General features: G+C 46.1%; 1 protein-coding gene across 2 annotated transcripts in view; it reads right to left on the bottom strand.

Moving 5' to 3' along the window:
- The window catches only part of LOC124553656 (neprilysin-2-like), a 255,589-nt gene that overhangs the window by 84,147 nt on the left and 148,130 nt on the right, over positions 1-23,312 (bottom strand). For both annotated transcript variants that reach the window (XM_047127538.1, XM_047127539.1), the window contains exon 4: positions 14,021-14,272. In XM_047127538.1, coding sequence (XP_046983494.1) covers positions 14,021-14,272 — 252 coding nt within the window. The remainder of the gene's footprint in view (positions 1-14,020; positions 14,273-23,312) is intronic.

Below are 23,312 nucleotides of genomic sequence, written 5' to 3'. Positions count from 1 at the left end.
TTCTTATAATTATATTTTCCTCGAGACATTTGAGTTTCACCTTTATCTGTGATGATGATGATGACGGAAGCTGAAGAAATGAGTTACTATTTGTGCTACAGCTGGGATGTGAACCCAGGTTTCCTTGCTTAGTAGGTAGAACATCTAACCATTACACCACTGCAGCACTATGGCCAACATTGGTGCACGTCTACCAAGTCCAGTGCCCTCCCCAACACAAAGTTCAATTCCAGTCCTGAGCTTACCTTGTTCTTCTTAGCCAGCCACTATTGCCAAGGCTCTCTGGCATTGTAAGAGTAACCCAGCGTTGGATGTAATGGGGAAATCCTGTCCCTGTAGGCGATCTATAGATTTTATAATTAAACTTTCCTCGAGACATTTGAGTTTCACCATTATCTATGATAAAACTTCCTGGCAGATTAAAACTGTGTGCCCGACCGAGACTCGAACTCGGGACCTTTGCCTTTCACGGGCAAGTGCTCTACCATCTGAGCTACCGAAGCACGACTCACGCCCGGTACTCACAGCTTTACTTCTGCCAGTATCTCGTCTCCTACCTTCCATATGGTAGAGCACTTGCCCGGGAAAGGCAAAGGTCCCGAGTTCGAGTCTCGGTCGGGCACACAGTTTCAATCTGCTAGGAAGTTTCATATCAGCGCACACTCCGCTGCAGAGTGAAAATCTCATTCTGGGAACATCCCCCAGGCTGTGGCTAAGCCATGTCTCCGCAGTATCCTTTCTTTCAGGAGTGCTAGTTCTGCAAGGTTCGCAGGAGAGCTTCTGTAAAGTTTGTAAGTTTGGAAAGTAGGAGACGAGATACTGGCAGAAGTAAAGCTGTGAGTACCGGGCGTGAGTCGTGCTTCGGTAACTCAGATGGTAGAGCACTAGCCCGCGAAAGGCAAAGGTCCCGAATTCGAGTCTCGGTCGGGCACACAGTTTTAATCTGCCAGGAAGTTTCATATCAGCGCACACTCCGCTGCAGAGTGAAAATCTCATTCTGGATTATCTATGATAATGATGGAAGCTGGGGTGCTATTCCCATGCCGGAGAGCCTCGGCAATAGTGACGATGTAAGAGGGCAAAATGAACTGAAGATATGAACTGAAGTTTGTGTTGGGGAGGGCACTGTATTTGATTAGTCCGTGCAGCAGTCTTGGCTATAGTGCTGGCGTGGTGTAACGGCTAGGATTCCTGCCTCCTAAGCAAGGTACACATTTTAATTCGTTTCTTCAGCTTCCATTCTATTGGCCACGACGTGCATAGATTGTAGGTACAGTACGCCGAGAGTGTGCCTAGATGACAGAAGACGCGTCATCACCAGCAACAAAGCGACCTGGTGGGTGTCTATAAGGCAAACACACAGCTGTTTGCCCGCTTGGTCTAGTCTTTTGAGAGGCTTCTGCTTTGTCGCTGCACGTACATTCACGTACAGTCACTTACCTACCTCAAAGATCTGTAGTCACCCGTGTGTCTGCTGCTGTTAGTATATCGGTGGCTAGAAACTGCAGGGTTTGCCTTGACAGTTTGTGTGAACTTCGACTGGAGGTGGCCAGTAGGTCTCTAGACCTCGTTCCAGCATACAAAAGAACTCTCATCTTCCGGCTGCCATGACGGTGCGCTTTGCATTGTAGACGCTTCGTCTTGTGATAGTGAAATGGACACAGACATCCAATTTTGTTCTGGATTATGGCGAGCATGTCGCTGCCTTTTCAGATTAGTGCTGCATTTGCATGATAACACATTAAAAGGTTTCTTAGCACATTGAGTATTAAGTTTCTGTCTGGAACACAGTTTGAAGTCATGTTCAATGTGGGAAATGTTAGGTCGTTGTTTGCACTTTCAGCTCGTTTTATAAAGCTTGGGAATCAGTACCCTCTCTTTATCCACTCATCCAACGTTTCAGGTGGCTCGAAAATTGCTCTTCCACTCGTAAAGTAATGTTACTGACATATTTCGTCTAAAGCTTCCAGTGGCAATGTAAAGGACGTCCGTTGAATTGTATTTGCACAAGAAATATATTTGCTCATAATAAATATTGGTAACTATACAATACTGGCCATTAAAATTGCTAGCCCAAGAAGAAATGCCGATGATAAACGGGCATTCATTGGACAAATATATTATACAACAACTGACATGTAATTGCATTTTCATCCAATTTCGGTGCATAGATTCTGAGAAATCAGTACCCAGAACAACCACCTATGGCCGTATTAACTGCATTGATACGCCTGGGCATTGAGTAAAACAGAGCTTGGATGGCGTTTACAGGTACAGCTGCCCATGCAGCTTCAAGACGATACCACAGTTCATCAAGAGTAGTGACTGGCGTATTGTGACGAGCCAGTTGCTCGGCCACCATTGACCTGACGTTTTCAATTGGTAAGGGATCTGGAGAATGTGCTGGCCAGGGCAGCAGTCGAACATTTCCTGTATCCAGAAAAGCCCGTACAGGACCTGCAACTTGCGGTCGTGCATTATCCTGCTGAAATGTAGGGTTTCGCAGGGACCGAATGAAGGGTAGAGCCACGGGTCGTAACACATCTGAAATGTAACGTCCACTGTTCAAAGTGCCGTCAGTGCGAACAAGAGGTAACCGAGACGTGTAACTAATGACACAACATACCATCACGCCGGGTGATACGCCAGTATGACGATAACGAACACACGCTTCCAATGTGCGTTCACCGCGATGTCGCCAAACACGGATGCGACCATCATGATGCTGTAAACAGAACCCGGATTCATCCGAAAAAATGACGTTTTACCATTCGTGCACCCAGATTCGTCGTCGAGTACACAATCGCAGGCGCTCCTGTCTGTGATGCAGCGTCAAGGGTAACCGCAGCCGTGATCTCCGAGCTGATAGTCCGTGCTGCAACAAACGTCGTCGAACTGTTCGTGCAGATGGTTGTTGTCTTGCAAACGTCCCCATCTGTTGACTCAGGGATCGAGACGTGGCTGCACGATCCGTTACAGCCATGCGGATAAGATGCCTGTCATCTCGACTGCTAGTGATACGAGGCCGTTGGGATCCAGTACGGCGTTCCGTATTACCCTCCTGAACCCACCGATTCCATATTCTGGTAACAGTCATTGGATCTCGACCAACGCGAGCAGCAATGTCGCGATACGATAAACCGCAATAGCGATAGGCTACAATCCGACCTTTATCAAAGTCGGAAACGTGATGGTACGCATTTCTCCTCCTTCCACGAGGCATCACAAAACTTTTCACCAGGCAACGCCGGTCAACTGCTGTTCGTGTATGAGAAATCGGTTGGAAACTTTCCTCATGTAAGCACGTTGTAGGTGTCGCCACCGGCGCCAACCCTGTGTGAATGCTCTGAGAAGCTAATCATTTGCAAATCACAGCATCTTCTTCCTGTCGGTTAAATTTCGCGTCTGTAGCTCGTCATCTTCGTGGTGTAGCAAATTTTAATGGTCAGTAGTGTATTATGTCTGAGTATAACTGGAGCCTTCATGAGCTTATCAAATTATCATGCACCCCTGGGCTTCGATCAAATTCCTCCCATACCTCCACACGTGTTCAGTCAAGGAACACTTTGTCGAAACATACCTTATTTATTTTCATAGTATTTAAAACTGGTATGAAGTAGCGGAGAACGCAGATTTATTAAATAAAATTTTCAGCTATGCGGACAAGATTGTGTTGCGGTTGAATTTTGAGACGCCTCCCAGTGGACTCACAGACATCGAGATAATTTCTACTAGCACTTTCGCTAAGGGTTTTTCAGGTTATTTATTATGTGATGTAAGGTACAGATACGGGAAACACTTACATTGCACAAATTGTATCTGTAACGCACAATTTGTTTACATACATAGTTTTAAATGCCAAAGGTCTATAATGAGGATTCTAATTTCAGTTTCGTCTTGGTTAACTCTGGTTTTATTGATTCCATTTCGCTACGCTTAAGTCCTTGCCACTTCGAAAGCTATATATTTTCAGTCGGCTAGCGCTCATTTACTTGTGGGTCAGATTTGAGACAAAGGAGGGCATAAAAATCATGGTCATTGTCTCCTATGAAGGTCCAGATTTAAGGAAAATTAGAAGGCGAAGGTGTTCTGTTTGACTGCTGAGTTCACGTTATGTTCGGTACTGTTTACACGGCTGTGTTTCATCTCAGTTCTCGGCAGGAAACATGTGTTCTGGCCGTCCTCTTTCGCAACCTGACACTGTGTTTGTTTCCAGAATGAGATTTTCACTCTGCAGCGGAGTGTGCGCTGATATGAAACTTCCTGGCAGATTAAAACTGTGCGCCCGACCGAGACTCGAACTCGGAGTTCGAGTCTCGGTCGGGAACACAGTTTTAATCTGCCAGGAAGTTTCACTGTGTTTGTTATTACACACAGGTGTACTTCTGCCGTCTCAAGACAGCAGCTTTCACTCTCGCAAAGACATAAAGCTATACGTGGGTTGTCTGAGTAGGGGACAGGTTTATGGACCACTAAAAAAAAGACAAGCACGCTGTTTCCGTATGCCTTATTCTCAACGCCTTCTAGGTGCCACAAGGAGTGGGAGACACCATATGTCAGAACAAAGTGCCACGTAGGTGATTTTTCTTCATTCTTATTTATTTCCCCCAAAGGTGGAGGGCTGGCAGGAGAATGCAAAAGGTCGTGATCTATAGAGTTTTGTTAAATTCTAAGTAATTAAACTTAGCTATAAGGGTGAAAAAATGAACGGTGATATTACTGAAGACAGGCTATCTCAAGTCGCAGTGATAAAACTATGAGGGCAATCCAATAAGTGAATGCAATTTCTTTCCAGCTCCTTAGGCTGTCAACAGTAATATGACATGTTGACTGTCGTTCTCGTGTGTTAGTTGTGTTGATTCGATGAATACCTCAAGTTGCATTCGTAGTGGTTTCCAAGCATTTTACTACGAATGTCCCGCCGTTCGTAATCTCCAAGGAGGGAATGATGAAGTGAGTTCTCTTCTGTCCTCCGGAGGGACTAAAGCTGCCGAGATTATTCGCACAATTTACCTGTAGTATGGCAATAGATGCCTTAGTGAACGAAAAATTGTGAGTGGATACTTGGCTTTGAACATGTACATGTAATTGTTTTTGATAACGAGTGTTTGGATAGGTGATCCACTTAGGAAACGGACAGCCGCGCGGGATTAGCCGATCGGTCTAGGGCGCTGCAGTCATGGACTGTGCCGCTGGTCCCGGCGGAGGTTCGAGTCCTCCCTCGGGCATGGGTGTGTATGTGTTTGTCCTTAGGATAATTTAGGTTTGCTAGAGTGTAGGCTTAGGGACTGATGACCTTAGCAGGTAAGTCCCATAAGATTTCACACACATTTGAACAATTTAGGACATGGAGAGGACCCGTGGCACAGCGTACTGAAACGATTCTTTGCGGTCTTGGAGCCAGAATCGGTGATACTGAACATAATTCGAACGTTAGCCACCAGTTCCACTCTGGCAGTCGCCCAAGATTTTCTAAACTGTCACCAAGTTGGTGGTTGTTGGGTACCACATCAGTTGACAGACAAACACAGACAACAATGTTTCGAAACGTTTAAATCACATTTAAGGGGTTTTGAAGAGGAAGAGGAATACGTTCTCAATGGTACAGTAACATACATGGGTCCATCGTTATGGACCGAAATGTCTCTGGCGAAGCTTGGTATTTCAACGTCCACCTTCTCCCAGAGCAGACAAGTTCAAAAGCCAAGCTTATACAGGAAGATGATAGTGATTTGGGGTGTAAAATGTCCATTCCTGATTCGCTACACTCCTAAAGGTGAAACAGTCAATCTTCTTTCTTCTTCTTCTTCTTCTTTCGCTTACGCCATAGTCCCGCAGCGATCGCAGGGTCGGCATGGTTACAATGGATTTGGCAATGTTAGCTTTGGGGATGGCCGGATGTCCTTCCTGCCGCCACCCCATACCCCTCAGGACGGAATCAGTGCACCCCAACCGTCTGTGTCGAGTGTAAGTCGTGAAATAGTGTGGACGTGTTGCAAATGTCTGCAAGGCGTGTAACTGAGGCGGAACGTGGGGACCAGCCCGGTATTCACCTAACGGGATGTGGAAAACCGCCTAAAAACCACATCCAACCTGGCCAGCACACCGGCCCTCGTCGTTAATCCACTTTAGCGCTCTCGGCTACCCTGCCAGGTCAAAGGTGAAACAGTCAAAAATGACAGCAATTGGGATCTACTGTGAGCTATGAAACACAAAATCAAAATGAAGAAGAGAAAGAGGACAGGGAAGCTTTCAAAAGGTGTGATTTTGCTTCAGGATAACGCCTGCCCTCATACAGTTGTGAAAACAATACAGTCGATAAGAAATGTTGTTTAGAGTCCTGGAGCACCCACCAGAGAGCTCTGACCCAGCCCCAAGTGAGTTTCACATTTTACACCCGATGCTGGAGCATCTGCACAGATTCAAGTTTTTGTTGGGTGACGAGGTTGTCGTGGTGGCGCACTGACAGACGTGTTTGAGGCTACAGAGCTTCTTTCAGGACGGAGTTATGACGCCTGTCAAGAGATGCACCAAGAGCTTAGCGTCTGCCAGACAATATGTAGAGATATGATGCCACCTGCAATGTTGTTTTTCCGATTAAAAATTTATTTTGGATATACTATGTCTACTCTCTGACTTATCCTCGTGACTGTGACGTTGATGCTCTGTTGTGTGATGATGACAGCACTTCAGTAGGTTGGCTGGAAGACGATATTCAGAGGCTTCAAAATAAGCTCCAAGCAGACCGGCAGATAGAATGGGATCGTGAGGTCGTGAGGATGAAAGTAGAATTGGAACATGGGTGTAGCACTCCGTCTTCAGGCCACGAGTGGCCTACCGGGACCATCCGACCGCCGTGTCATCCTCAGCGGAGGATGCGGATAGGAGGGGCGTGGGGTCAGCACACCGCTCTCCCGGTCGTTAAGATGGTATTCTTGACCGAAGCCGCTACTATTCGGTCGAGTAGCTCCTCAGTTGTAGAGCTGATGTATTTATGAATTTGTCAGGTTTTATTGGAAGGGCCTGGATAATGGAACAGGACATGACAGAGCTTGTGAGTGGGAATGGTGCAGCATTGGAGAACTTTGGACGGTCGGGATGGAGTGCGACCAAAAGTGTGTCGTAGAAGAATGTAAAGTGAGTGTACACCGGTGGAATTCAGGTGAAATATGGAATGGGCAGCCAGTTTCGTTCGTTTGGTTCAACTGTATCACGCAGCTGAGATGGCAGGTGAACAGGCCTGCAAGTGTTTAACAGCTAACACTGTAAGCCCCTGTCTAATGAAGACTCGAACTACGCAGTTTAAAATGGCAATACATACCTAAAATGTAAATGATCATACGGTATTATTAGCTGAAAGACCCTGTCTTTGGTTGTTCAGCTGCCTCTCGGGAGTCTTTGTACACTTCTAGGAAAAAAGATAGTACACCTGGGAAGATAACATAGATTTTCATAGCAGATGGCATATCCCACCTGGTTAGTGGTAGATGTACTGATGACATAGTATGCCAGAGGATAGTATAGAGGCATAGCTACCAGAGCGCCATCTACAACTACCCTTTAATAGGGAATGCTCACAGCCAGAAGATTCAGTGTGGTGCAGACGTGTGAAGCAAGCAGATGACCGTACCACGGAGATGCACTCATGCTTCCTACAGCCGACTGAATATGAAAGGGGTCAAACTGTGGTCTTCCAAGTGGCAGGATAGTCCTTTTGGAGAACTACCACACAAATTAGACATTCTGCGTCAGTAGTACAGTATTGCTAGTATCTGTGCCCACGATAACAATCTCACACCTGCAAAAGACGGTCTGGGCGTCCACATAGCACAAACGCGACTCAGGGTCGTCATGTTGTACAGACAGCAGTGACAGATATATAGCTACCAGAGCACAGATAAGAAGGCTTGTGAGCCCAGATGTGTGAACACGAACTGTTGCTAGCTGGTTACTACGAGGGTCGCTCCAAAAGAAATGCACACTATTTTCTTTTTAAATCCAACTTTTATTCTACATGTTTGAAAGTTTTACAGTGTTTAGATACATCCTTCAGGAACAATATTTCAATATCTCCACATAATTTCCATCCCTCTCAACTGCCTTACGTCATCTTGGAACCAGCGCCTGTATACTCGCACGGTAAAATTCTGCGCCAACCTCTTCGAACCACTGTTTGGCAGCGTGCACAAGGGAGTCATCATCTTCAAACCTTGTTCCGCGAAGAGAGTCTTTCAGTTCCCCAAAGTCACACGGAGCCAGGTCAGGACTGTAAGGCAGATGATCCAGTGGTGTCCATCCAAGTTTTGTGATCGTTTCCATGGTTTTTTGACTGACATGTGGCCGCGTATTGTCGTGCAACAGCAAAACATTCTGCTTTTGCCGATGTGGTCGAACACTACTCAGTCGAGCTTGAAGTTTCTTCAGTGTCGCCACATAGGCATCAGAATTTATGGTGGTTCCACTTGGCACGATGTCCACAAGCAAGAGTCATTCGGAATCGAAAAATACGGTAGCCACAACTATTCCAGCAGAAGGTGTGGTTTTGAATTTCTTTTTCCTTGGGTGAATTTGCATGATGCCGCTCCATTGATTGCCTCTTCGTCTCTGGTGAAAAATGATGGAGCCATGTTTCATCACCTGTCACAATTCTTCCAAGAAATTCATCTCCACCATTCTGGTACTGTTCCAAAAGTTCGCTGCATACCGTTTTTCTTGTTTCTTTGTGAGTCACTGTCAACATCCAGGGAACCCACCTGGCGCAAACCTTTTTTAACGCCAACACTTTCAGAATTCTGCAAACACCTCCTTCCCCTATCCCAAGGTAGTGTGACAATTCGCTCACTGTGATGCGTCTGTCAGCAGTCACCAATTCGTTAACTCTCTGCACATTGTCTGGACTGTGTGCAGTACGAGGCCTGCCGCTTCGAGGACAATCCCCAATATTGCCGTGCCCGCTTTCGTCACGTAACCTGCTCGCCCACCGACTAACTGTACTGCGATCCACAGCAGCATCTCCGTACACCTTTTTCAACCTCTTGTGGATGTTTCCCAGTGTCTCGTTTTCACAGCACAGGAATTCTATGACAGCACGTTGCTTCTGACGAACGACAAGCGTAGCAGCTATTTTGAAGACATGCTGTGATGGCGCCACTCACGGGAAGAGATTGAACTAAGTTTGAAAACAAGCGCGAAGGATGAATATGCACACTGTAAAACTTTCACACATGCAGAATGAAAACTGTATTTTTACAAAAACAGTGTGCATTTCTTTTGGAGTGACCCTCGTAGCAGTGGGTGTACGGTCCCGCACAGCTCTAGCTCTTCTTCCACTCACGCGACAGCATCAACTTGCACAGCTAGACTTGTGCCGTCAGAGGATCACTTGGAAGAATGAATGGCGCGCCATGGACTTCAGCAATGGAAGCAATTCTAGCTGGACGCAAGTGATGGTACTTTGCATGTATGACGTAGACCTGTGAAACGCTGTCCTGTGGAGTGAATTCATCTGAGAAACACTGGCCAAACCCCAGGCCTTATGGTCTGGAGAGTGTACACTACTGGCCATTAAAATCTCTGCACCACGAAGATGACGTGCTACCGACGCGAAATTTAACCGACAGGAAGAAAATGCTCTCATATGCAAATGATTAGCTTTCCAGAGCATTCACACAAGGCTGGCGCCGGTGGCGACACCTACAACGTGTTGACACGAGGAAAGTTTCCAACCGATTTCTCATACACAAACAGCAGTTGACCGGCCTTGCCTGGTGACGCGATGTTATGATGCCTTGTGTAAGGAGGAGAAATGCGTACCATCACGTTTCCGTCTTCGATAAAGGTCGGATTGTAGCCTATCGCGATTGCGGTTTATCGTATCGCGACATTGCTGCTCGCGTTGGTCGAGATCCAATGACTGTTAGCAGAATATGGAATCGGTGGGTTCAGGAGAGTAATACCGAACGCCGTGCTGGATCCCAACGGCCTCGTATCAGAAGCAGTCGAGATGACAGCCATCTTATCCGCATGGTTGTAACGGATTGTGCAGCCACGTCTCGATCCCCGAGTCAACAGATGGGGACGTTTGCAAGACAACAACCATCTGCACGAACAGTTAGACGACGTTTGCAGCAGCACGGACTATCAGCTCGGAGCCAGTGGCTGAGGTTACCCTTGACGCTGCATCACAGACAGGAGCTCTTGCGATGGTGTACTCGACGACGAACCTGGGTGCACGAATGGCAAAACGTCATTTTCTCTGATAAATCCAGGTTCTGTTTACAGAATAATGATGGTTGCATCCGTGTTTGGCGACACCGCGGTGAACGCACATTGCAAGCGTGTATTCGTCATCGCCATACTGGCGTATCACCAGGCGTGATGGTATGGGGTGCCATTGGTTACACGCCTCGGTCACCTCTTGTTCGCATTGACGGCACTTTGAACAGTGGACGTTACATTTCAGATGTGTTACGACCCGTGGCTCTACTCTTCATTCGATCCCTGCGTAACCCTACATTTCAGCAGAATAATGCACGACCGCATGTTGCAGGTCCTGTGCGGGCCTTTCTGGATGCAGAAATTGTTCGACTGCTGCCTTGGCCAGCACATCCTCCAGATCTCTCACCAACTGAAAACGTCTACTCAATGGTGGCCGGGCAACTGGCTCGTCACAATACGGCAGTCACTACTCTTGATGAACTGTGGTATCGTGTTGAAGCTGCATGGGCAGCTGTACCTGTACACGCCAAGCTCAATGCCCAGGCGTAACAAGGCCGTTATTACGGCCAGATGTGGTTGTTCTGGGTACTCATTTCTCAGGATCTATGCACCCAAATTGCATGAAAATGTAATCACATGTCAGTTCTAGTATAATATATTTGTCCAATGAATACCTGTTTATCACCCGCATTTCTTCTTGGTGTAGCAATTTTAATGGCCAGTGGTGTATTTCTGGAGGGGACGGTAACCAGCGCTCAGTACGTGCAAAATGTTCCTGGACGTGTTCTTTTGCTGTTCTTGCAACAGGAGAGTGATGTGCAGTTCCAACAGGATAATGCTCGCCCGCCCACGACTCGTGGAACTCAATGTGCTCTGCAGGACATGCAGAAACTTTCCTCGCCAGCACCATCTCCAGTCTTGTCTCCAATCGAGCACGTGTGGGATACAGTGGGACAAGAAGTGACTGGTCAACTGAACTCTTACAGAGCTATGTGAACAGGTCGAGCGGACGTGGCATAACATATCCCAATATGATCGACTGGATGCCAGAGTCATCGCCTGCATTGCGACCTGTGGAGGCTACACCACGTACTAATATGGGTGTTTCTGTGTGGGTCGATACCTGGTAGCCTTTACAATGGTGTCTGTAATGGAGGTGCGTTCCAAGCAGAGTGCTGTCACTGTGTTTCTTTTGGGGGAAAGTAGAGCATTGTATGTATTCGTACATGCTCACATTACGTCTGCAGACAACTGGCAGTGAAGAAAAGCGCGGTGAGTCGTTGGGCGAGGCGACCGTCATCGTTGCAACGATGTCGTGCGAACCTGTCGGATCTCCCGCATGCCAGCCGACCCACACAGGTGTGACTCACGCAGTGTTGGAACGTGCGGACACTCTCATTCGAGGTGATCGACGGATCACAATCAAACATCTCGCTGCTCAACTGAAGGCCGCTGTCGGTAGTGCTGACACACTCGTCCACCAGGGGGGTACTCAAAGGTCTGTACCCAATGGGATTCTCGCCCCCTTGATGGGAGGGAGGGCAATGGAGAACCATCCGTGTGGGACTGCTCGAGTGTTTGATCGTGACAATTTTTTGTCAAACACCCTCACAGGCGACGTAATGTGGATTCTTCACTTCGAACAGGAAACAGAATGGCAATCCATGGAGTGGCACCACACCATATAGATAGCAGGTTTTCAAGATTTAAGTGAGTTTGGTGTTATAGTCGGCGAACGAGCAATGAGACGCAGTATCTACGAGTTAGTGATGAAGTGGGGATTTTCCTGTACGACCATTTCACGAGTGTACCGTGAACATCAGGAATCTGGTAAAACATCAAATCTCTGACATTGGTGTGCCCGGGAAAAGATCCTCCAAGAACGGCACCAATGACGACTGAAGAGAATCGTTCAGCGTGACAGCAGTGCAATCCTTCCGCAAATTGCTGCAGATTTCAGTGCTGGGCCATCAACAAGTGTCAGCGTGTGAACCGTTCAACGAGACATCATCGATACGGGCTTTTGGAGCCGAAGGTCCATTCGTGTAGCCTCGATGACTGCACGACAAAAAGCTTTTCGCCTCACCTGGGCCCATCAACACTGATATTGGACTGTTGGCGACTGGAAACATGTTGCCCGGTCGGACGAGTCTCGTTTCAAATTGTATCAAGTGGATGGCTTCTACAGGTATGGAGAAAACCTCACGAATCCGTGGACGCTGGATGTCAGCAGGTGACTGTTCAAGCTAGTGGAGTCTTTATAATGGTGTGGGATGTGTGCAGTTAGAATGATATGGGAAATGTCTAGGTACGACACTGACAGGAGACACATACGTAAGCATCCTGTCTGATCACCTGCATCCATTCGTGTCCATTTTGCATTCTGACGGACTTGGGAAATTTAAGCAGGACAATGCGACACTACACTCGTCCAGAATTGCTACAGGGTGGCTCCAGGGACACTTCTGCTGGCCACTAAACTCCCCACACGAGCATATCTGGGATGCCTTGCAACACGCTGTTCAGAAGAGGTCTGCACTCCCTCGTACTTTCAGATTTGTGGACGGCCCTGCAGGACTTGTGTCAGCTCCCTCCAGCACTACTTAATACGTTAGTGGAGTCCATGCCTCGTCGTGTTGTGGCTTTTCTGCTTGCTGGCGAGGGGGAGGGGGTGTTGAAGTTATTAGGTTCAAATGGGTCTGAGCACTATGGGACTTAACATCTGTGGCCATGTCCCCTAGAACTTAGAACTACTTAAGCCTAACTAACTTAAGGACATCACACACATCCATGCCCGAGGCAGGATTCGAACCTGCTATCGTAGCGGTCGCGCGGTTCCACATCGTAGCGCCTAGAACCGCTCGGCCGTCCCGGCCGGCATGATATTAGGCAGGTGTAGCAGTCTCTTTGGCTATTCAGTGTAGATTACGCTGGTAAGAGACAAAGTAACAAAGGAACATAGCATGGAAATTCCCTTATGAAGTTATAGAAGGCTGTCATGATGCATGAAGCTGTCAAAGGTGTGTCCTCGCTCCATAAACAAACGCCAGCTCAGTTCGCACAAAACACAGATGCCACTTCTTTGGGATATCAAATTTTGCCTCACACCCTATTTTCTCCTGACACGGAACCCTGTGGTTTTCTCCTCCTCCCTCGAATGAAGAGACCATTGTGTGGCATGGATTCCCAAGATAAAGAAGACCTCCTTTTCGACCCCAAATGCAGATTTTTATCACGAATGTCTCCCCCATGGCAGCCATACTGAAGGAGACACTGAAGGAGGTAAAAAGTGTAAATTTCGTGTGACTAGGGCCTCCCGTCGGGTAGACCGTTCGCCGGGTGCGAGTCTTTCGATTTGACGCCACTTCGACGACTTGCGCATCGATGAAGATGAAATGATGATGATTAGAACAACACAACACCCAGTCTCTGAGCCGGGAAAAATCTCCGACCCAGCCCGGGAATCGAACCCGGGACCTTAGGACTGACATTCTGTCGCGCCGACAACTCAGCTACCGGGGGCGGACGCTGAAGGAGGTGATATGTAGAGAATAACTAGCAGCGTCACGACGTTTCGTGGTCAAAGTTAGATTTTCCGAGGTGATAAACCTCTGGACAAAGCTCTCTGCTCTCGAAGTCTGGCGGAAGATAACTGTCCTTCGGAGTGTGGGAACGAGTGCTCACTCATGTTTAAACATGGGAGTTGACTGTCGTACCTGAGTAGCCAGTACGAAGCATTAACATGATGCTTGGACTCTGGCAGCAGAAAACTCTGTTTAGAATCTGTGGGTGGGGTACTCACTCTTGTTCATGCAGGCGCTGTAGAGGTTCCTGGCCAGCCGCAGGCTCCTGGGGACGACCGCTGGGGCGCCCTCCTCCTCCTCTATGGCGGCGCGCAGCTTCTCCAGCAGCCGGTCGTTGAGAGCCGAGAAGGTGCTCACCTTCGACTTGTCGTCCGGGATGTTGGTGGTGCGCAGATAGTTGCCGCACGCGTACTGGTAGAAGTCGTCGCAGGGGTCCGCCGACGGGTCCATTTTGTCGAGCACCTCGGATGCTGTCCGGGCACACACCGCACCACGAATCACTCGCGGACTTTGCATTGCTTTAGAGAGACATACTGATCGGAGCAGTAGAAGTCTTAAACACGTTTACATTACTATAATAATTAGTGAAACATTCTTATTCCCATCCTGCATTGTACTGACACAGCTGTAGATATTTTTCAGCAGTATGTCTACCGATTACCTGGCCCACTTTGACCTTTAAATGACCGTCAATGTGACCACGCCGTGATTGACGGAGGACATCGAAAGGGTGCAAAAAAGGGCAGCTCGTTTTGTATTATCACGTAATAGGGGAGAGAGTGTGGCAGATATGATACGCGAGTTGGGATGGAAGTCATTACAGCAAAGCCGTTTTTCGTCTCGGCGAGATCTATTTACGAAATTTCAGTCACCAACTTTCTCCTACATAGGTAGGAATGATCATCAAAATAAAATAAGAGAAATCAGAGCTCGAACAGAAAGGTTTAGGTGTTCGTTTTTCCCACGCGCTGTTCGGGAGTGGAATGGTAGAGAGATAGTATGACTGTGGTTCGATGAACCCTCTGCCAAGCACTTAAATGTGAACTGCAGAGTAGTCACGTAGATGTAGGTGTAGATGTCACCATCACGTGATTCCGGAGGTAACGCATGGTGTCACCGATGACATCGAACTCACGCACTTGTGTAGCTCTTACGACTGTCGCTAACCTAAAATATTTTTTCGTTAGTAGCTCCAGTAAGCACGCTGCGAGTATTTTAATAAGTAATACAGACAATTTAGATCTGGTGTAAAGTGTGAGAAATGGTATATAATTGTATTTGCTTTCCAAGTGTCGACCCTGTAACTGTCTCTCAACATTTTACATCTCCCACTGTCACTGACTATGGTCGTACGTGTAGACAATGCATGTCGTTCCGCTGTTAAGTGATGCATCGTAATGAAACACCTTATTCCTTCCCCAAAATAGGACACCTTCTACCTTGTTTCCCTCCTTCCTTCCCTAAGAAGCGTGCCATCTGTACTATAGTAACTTTATTAGATGTTGCTGCAGATGTTGCTAGTAGATGTTGCTAGTAGATAGTGTCGGAAGTTGACCTAGTAGATAGTGTCGGAAGTTCCATGAGGCTTTTCGCGGATGATGCTGTAATATACAGAGAAGTTGCAGCATTAGAAAATTGCACCGAAATGCGAATACATAGAAAGAAGGATCCTTCATTGTATGATTATATGATAGCGCAACAAACACTGGTAGCAATTACTTCTGTAAAATATCTGGGAGTATGCGTACGGAACGATTTGAAGTGGAATAATCATATAAAATTAATTGTTGGTAAGGCGGGTGCCAGGTTGAGATTCATTGGGAGATCCTTAGAAAATGTAGTCCATCAACAAAGGAGGTGGCTTACAAAACACTCGTTCGACCTATACTTGAGTATTGCTCATCAGTGTGGGATCCGTACCATGTCGGGTTGACAGAGGAGACAGAGAAGATCCAAAGAAGAGCGGCGCGTTTCGTCACAGGGTTATTTGGTAACCGTGATAGCGTTACGGAGATGTTTAACAAACTCGAGTGGCAGACTCTGCAAGAGAGGCGCTCTGCATCGCGGTGTAGCTTGCTCGCCAGGTTTCGAGAGGGTGCGTTTCTGGATGAGGTATCGAATATATTGCTTCCCCCTACTTATACCTCCCGAGGAGATGACGAATGTAAAATTAGAGAGATTCGAGCGCGCACGGAGGCTTTCCGGTAGTCGCTCTTCCCGCGAACCATACGCGACTGGAACAGGAAAGGGAGGTAATGACAGTGGCACATAAAGTGCACTCCACCACACACCGTTGGGTGGCTTGCGGAATATAAATGTAGATGTAGAAGTAGTTCATTACTGGTTCCTCCGAGCGATAGTTCTCAATGCAACATCACTTTGTGTAATAGTTACCATCGACTGTATTTTTTCTTGTGGTGGATTACCTTCACTCCCCTCCTGAAGTAGTTATGGAGAAGACGTTAGGTGGCGACAGAACACACTGTCATACCGAACATACTTTATGTATGTAGTTACTGTTACAACACGAATATTACATTTTCTTGCATTACTCACGCATTTTATTGTGGCAGTCTACAAGCATTATAGATGAAGTAAAATAATTAATTTCAGACGTACTACGATTTGCACTTAACCTCAATTTGTTCCCAATCATTTGCAACAACTGTTGTCGTTTATATTTTCCTACAAACACATTATCTTCACTCTCGCCCCTCGTGACACATACTTCAGAGTTGACAGTCATGTTTTATACACGGATACATGTCGAAAAAACTTGATGTGAACACTCTGATAATTGACGTAAACATCGCACTTCTTGTGCTGCCGGCGTATTTTGCAGACGTTTTAGAGTAAAGTATCATAGATGGAATTACTTCAATGCTCTGTTGTGTCTTAATCCAAGTGCGCTCCATAGATGGAGTTTTAAACGTTTTTACCAGTGCAGATACCTTTCGCTGACAGTAAAAGCAACCCGTGGTACAGAGATCTAACATCCGATGTTTCTTTAACAGTAGGGCCATTTGTTTGTGACAGTAACAAAGTAAGATATAAAACAGCAGTTGCTTATATTTCGCGTTTTCACCGAATAGTATTTAAGGTAAAATTCATTTTCGACTACTACATATTCCTAATCTGTTATTTATATTTAATAAACACATGTTAGTTTTTGATTATTTATACAAAATATTCCAGCACTCCATAGTGAACAATATATGACTTCGAATGAAACTTACTGATGTGAACCACCTTCTTCAGTATGCTAATGATACCACATTCCACACACTCTGTCCTATGTTCCAGAAGCCCCAACGATTCCTCCACCTCAGTCACTTTACCTCCTGGTGTAACCAAAGGCTTCTTAGGACTAACCCCTCCAAAACCCAGGGAATAATTATAGGACGCACCACCAACACCTTCCACTCCACAACATCTATCTCGCCATTTGTGAGCGCCCTATCCAGCTAACTAACAGACTTAACTACCTCAGCCGAGTCTTCGACCAGCACTGACTATTGAATAGGAAGGCCACAGCAGACTAAAACTACTCATTGGCCGAACGTGGTGACTACATCCGTCCACTGTCCTTCACATATACAGAGTGTTACAAAAAGGTACCGCCAAACTTTCAGGAAACATTCATCACACACAAATAAAGAAAGGATGTTATGTGGACATGTGTCCGGAAACGCTTAATTTCCATGTTAGAGCTCATTTTAGTTCCGTCCACCTACGCTCAATGGAGCACGTTATCATGATTTCATACGGGATACTCTACCTGTGCTGCTAGAACATGTGCGTTTACAAGTACGACACAACATGTGGTTCATGCACGATGGAGCTCCTGCACATTTCAGTCGAAGTGTTCGTACGCTTCTCAACAACAGATTCGGTGACCGACGGATTGGTAGAGGCGGACCAATTCCATGGCCTCCACGCTCTCCTGACCTCAACACTCTTGGCTTTCATTTAAGGTGGCTATGTGAAAGCTCTGGTCTACGCAACCCTGGTACCAAATGTAGAGACTCTTCGTGCTCGTATTGTGGACGGCTGTGATACAATACGCCATTCTCCAGGGCTGCATCAGCGCATCAGGGATTCCATGCGACGGAGGGTGGATGCATGTATCCTCGCTAACGGACATTTTGAACATTTCCTGTAACAAAGTGTTTGAAGTCACGTTGGTACGTTCTGTTGCTGTGTGTTTCCGTTCCATGATTAATTTCATTTGAAGAGAAGTAATAAAATGAGCTCTAACATGGAAAGTAAGCGTTTCCGGACACATGTCCACATAACATATTTTCTTTGTGTGTGAGGAATGTTTCTTGAAAGTTTGGCCGTAACTTTTTTTTGTAACACCCTGTACAAATCCCTCATTCGGCCCATCCTTTGCTACACAAATCCTGCATTGATCTCGACACCACCGAAACTCTATAAGTGCCTCCATATCCTTGAACACCATGTTTTGAGACTTGCTTTCCCCATCCGCTTACCTTCCCTCACAAGGATCTTTACAAACCCATAAAACACCTACCTCTCCTCCTCATGTCGAACAACTTGCAATAACCTACATCGTGCGTAAACTCTACTCCAGCAGTCCTGCCCTGTTCCCTCTGCTTTCCAGTCCCAGTGGGCTGCTGCTCACCTACCTACACATCCTGCTCATCCCTCCCACCCTCCACCTCCACCCCCCTCCCCCTGTCGTCCTCTCCCAAAGAAATTTCAACCATCTCCGCCTACGACGCGATGAACTCTGCCCCGACATATACCCAACCTACCAACTCTGAATCCACCCTGCCCCATCCAACTATCCGAGGGCTCCCGCGTCGTCCTGTTGCCCCACCACACCTCATCCTTTCGCGATTCTCTGTCGCTCACCACCCCATTCTTCTTTCAGATTTATAGATCCGAACACCAGCTGCCCCTCTCTCCTTGTTCGCCACAGCCACCCCTAGCGCATCACCATCTCATACCAGTCCTCATCACCACCACTTTTCCGTCTCCCTACACAACCACATTTCATCAACGATCTACCTTTCCATGGAAGGCCCTTTTCCAGTTTTGGTGAAAGTGCACAGTGCACTGCTTTTAATGGTCAATGTCTCTTCTGTCCTGTTCAGTGTTTTCCAAGTGTTTAGTGTTCTTCAAAAGTTTCTCAAGTGTTTTTTAACTGTGCTCTCTGTTCACATTTTTATCGCCGCTTCCAAACCATTCATGGAAACTGCATTATTTCTTACGTTCTTTCATTGACATCGGATTTTAAAAAATTTTAAATTTATGGGAAATATGTCACCTTGTTCTGTGTTTAGCTAAGTTAGTCAATAATGTCTACTTGCTGAAGAGCAGGTTGATTGTACAACTGATAGTCACACATGCGGCGATGGAGGACGAAATAACAATAAAGGCAAAAAAATTACTGATGTGACTACTGAGACGATGCGTAAGCAATTTTTTGGAAGTTAGTAATGAAAACATAGCTGATAGCAATCCATTAAAATGTTCAAATAAGGCCGTAATGTTTTTATCAAAACGTTGGCCGATAAGAGATTGAACATGTGCTTTTATCATCTTATTTTCAGTTTAATGGTGAATTTTATGAGCAGATTGATGGTGTTGCCATGGGAAGCCCCCTCTCCCCTCTGGTAGCTAACTTATTCATGGAAGACTTCGAGGACAAGGTAATGCACTCAGCAAGTTTTAAACCTACGGTCTTCTGGAGGTACGAGGACGACACATTCGTGGTATGGCCCCATGGAATGGATGAATTACATCTATTTCTTGAGCATTTGAATTCCATCCATGTTGGCATTCAATTTACTATGGAAATAGAAAAAGACGGCTGCCTCCCCTTTTTGGATGTTGTCGTTAGCCGTAAAAGTGATGGCACATTAGGACATGCCGTATATCGGAAAGCAACACAGACAAATCTATATGTTCATGCCAGTAGCTGCCATCACCCTTCACAGACCTTAGTGCATCGGGCGCACTATATATCCGATAAAGACAATTTGCAAGAAGAGCTCAAATACCTCAAGAGCATTTTTAAATCGAATGGATTTTCTCCGCAAGAAATTCGTAGAGCATTCGATGCAAAACCTAAAAAGCAGGTATGTGATGGGGAGGAAGATGGTAATTCCTTCAGATCTAGTGCGTTTTTGCCCTATGTGGGTGCTCTTTCCTCGAGGATAGGCCGTATTCTTGAGAAACACTGTGATAAGGTGATCTTCCGGCCCCCCACGATAATTGCAGCTTTACTCGGCTCTGTGAAGAACGATTTACAACTTCGTAAAGCGGGTGTGTATCAGATTCCTTCCGGAAATTGTGAGAAGTCGTACATAGGTCAAACAACACGCACCGTTCATGAGAAATGAGTAGAGCATCGAAGATACATACGCTTATCACAGCCAGAACATTGTACTGGTACAGGGCATTCCACGAATTACAGTCATGTGAAGATTTTTACATCCACCTCTTCTTTTTGGGTATCTGTCTTCAAGAAAGCTTTAGAAATTAGATTAGCTAATAATTTAATAAATAGATATAATGGCTTTAATTTGGACAAAGCGTGGAATCCGGCTGTTGGGGTAATTAAACTGCAGAAAGTAGTCATGGTGTCACCGCCTCCGATCATACATCAATAAGCGAATCGAATGTGTGTACGCCTTCGTCACAGGCGGCGCGTGTGTGAGCGTATTTCTCTGCCGCCGACCAGCATGTGAGACCCGCATGCGCAGTACCGCCGCGGTGGAGCATACAAGGCCGCGCTTGGCATCTTGTCGTCTGTCTTGTGACTCACTCTGAAGATGGCCGGACGGAACGCGGCCGAAATATCAGTGGAGGAAATTTTATTTGCGCGGTTGCATGCCCGAGATTTAATGGATTATTCATTACGCCGCGAGAAGTTGAAAATGCACATAGCTGATAGCATTTTCGGAATTTTTTACTTTCGTCCACAGCCCAGATGGAGCAACACTCTAGTAAAAATGCTGGGCTGTGACTGGAGGAGAGGAGAGGGACGTCTGCGATGTGTGTATATATATATATATATATATATATATATATATATATATATATATATAGGGTGAGTCACCTAAGGTTACCGCTGGATATATTTCGTAAACCACATCAAATACTGACGAACCGATTCCACAGACCGAACGTGAGGAGAGGGGCTAGTGTAATTGTTTAATACAAACCATACAAAAATGCACGGAAGTATGTTTTTTAACACAAACCTACGTTTTTTTAAATGGAACCACGTTAGTTTTGTTAGCACATCTGAACATATAAACAAATACGTAATCAGTACCGTTTGTTGCATTGTAAAATGTTAATTACATCCGGAGATATTGTAACCTAAAGTTGACGCTTGGGTACCACTCCTCCGCTGTTCGATCGTGTGTATCGGAGAGCAGTGCAACATACATCGCGTTTCTACAGAATGATCTGCCAACGTTGTTCGAAAATGTGCCACTGGAAACGCGTCGACGTATGTGGTATCAGCATGATGGTGCAACTGCACATTCCGCAATTAACACTAGGCTGACCCTTGACAGGATGTTCGACGGGCGTTTCATAGGACGTGGAGGACGCATAAATTGGCCAGCCCGTTCTCCTGATCTTACACCTCTGGACTTCTTTCTGTGGGGTACGTTAAAAAAGAATGTGTACCGTGATGTGCCTACAACCCTAGAGGATATGAAACAACGTATTGTGGCAGCCTGCGGCGACATTACACCAGATGTACTGCGGCGTGTGCGACATTCATTACGCCAGAGGTTGCAGTTGTGTGCAGCAAATGATGGCCACCACATTGAACATCTATTGGCCTGACATGTCGGGACACACTCTATTCCACTCCGTAATTGAAAACAGAAACCACGTGTGTACGTGTACCTCACCCCTCATGGTAATGTACATGTGCGTCAGCGAAAAAGACCAATAAAAAGGTGTTAGCATGTGGACGTAATGTGCTGTTCCAGTCTCTTCTGTACCTAAGGTCCATCACCGTTCCCTTTGGATCTCTACGTAGTTCGGTGCTCTCCGATACACACGACCGAACAGCGGAGGAGTGGTTCTCAAGCGTCAACTTTAGGTTACAACATCTCCGGATGTAATTAACATTTTACAATGCAACCAACGGCACTGATTACGTATTTGTTTATATGTTCAGATGTGCTAACAAAACTAACGGGGTTCCATTTAAAAAAACGTAGGTTTGTGTTAAAAAACATACTTCCGTGCATTTTTGTATGGTTTGTATTAACCAATTACACTAGCCCCTCTCCTCACGTTCGGTCTGTGGAATCGGTTCGTCAGTATTTGATGTGGTTTACGAAATATATCCAGCGGTAACCTTAGGTGACCCACCCTATATATATATATATATATATATATATATATATATATACATCGCAGACGTCCCTCTCCTCTCCTCTAGTCACAGCCCAGCATTTTTACTGCCGGTCCATAGTGTCCAGCGGGCACAATATTTCGGCAATCAGACATGTCGCCATCGTCAGGTGCACATCGACGCTACGACAGATTCCGACGCCCACGTCTTCGCGACCGCCGGCGCGCGGGCGCGTACGGTGAAGAATGCGGCCCGCGGGGGGGAGGGATTTAAATCGGCAGCCCGACCTCAGGAGCTGACAAGGGGAGGTCGCGAATTGTGAAATTCAGATTCGATTCATACTGCGCGTAATAAAAGCTCATGGCCAGAGGTGTAATGTGGCAAAGCACCAAGATGCACTTCTCAGCCGTTGTCGAGAAAATCGACAGTTAAAAGAAACCGTTGCTTTGAAATACTCTCCACGATTAATAGTTTTCGCAGCGTCGTGGTGCAGCGGTAAGTGCTCGGGTTCGTAATCTGAAGTTCGCCGGATCGAATCCCGCGCCATGCAACTTTTTTTATTATTTGTTTTTTTGTAATTCAAATGTATATATATAATTCCCGGCAATCAGTTGCAACAATTATGCATATAATAAGTTGTTTCTCGTGGAAAAATAAAACTTGAAATAAAACACAATATCACAAATAATATTCAAGTGGATACAATTTATTGGTAATTCGGTATATACTAGCACATCATGAACAATTAGTGACCAGAAGTAGCTGGAGTATCGCACGAACCAGAGTGATAGTTATCATAGAAACATGGAAAGCAGAAAACACCACGAAGTCGAGCACATCTGATAAACGATGCGTTTTTACAAAAACAATTGTTTTTTAAATTATCTGTTGGGAAACACACCTGATTGACATTCTGAAAAATTGTTCTATCGTTCGTCAGGTTTGATGCATACCACGCGTATCGTATCATATCGGCAAAACTCGGAGAAGACAATTGGTGGTGGACGATGGATTGGATTTATTTTATATATATATATTTGTGTGTGTGTATACATTTGAATTACAAAGAAACAAATAATAAAAAAAAGTTGCCTGACTCGAGATTCGATCCGGCGACCTTCGGATTACGAACCCGAGCGCTTACCGCTGCGCCACGA

The sequence above is a fragment of the Schistocerca americana genome, chromosome 11 (genome assembly GCF_021461395.2).
Source record: "Schistocerca americana isolate TAMUIC-IGC-003095 chromosome 11, iqSchAmer2.1, whole genome shotgun sequence".
NCBI classification, from domain to species: domain Eukaryota; kingdom Metazoa; phylum Arthropoda; class Insecta; order Orthoptera; family Acrididae; genus Schistocerca; species Schistocerca americana.
The sequence above is the reverse complement of the archived record's forward strand: the minus strand, read 5'-3'. Positions and strand labels throughout refer to the sequence as shown.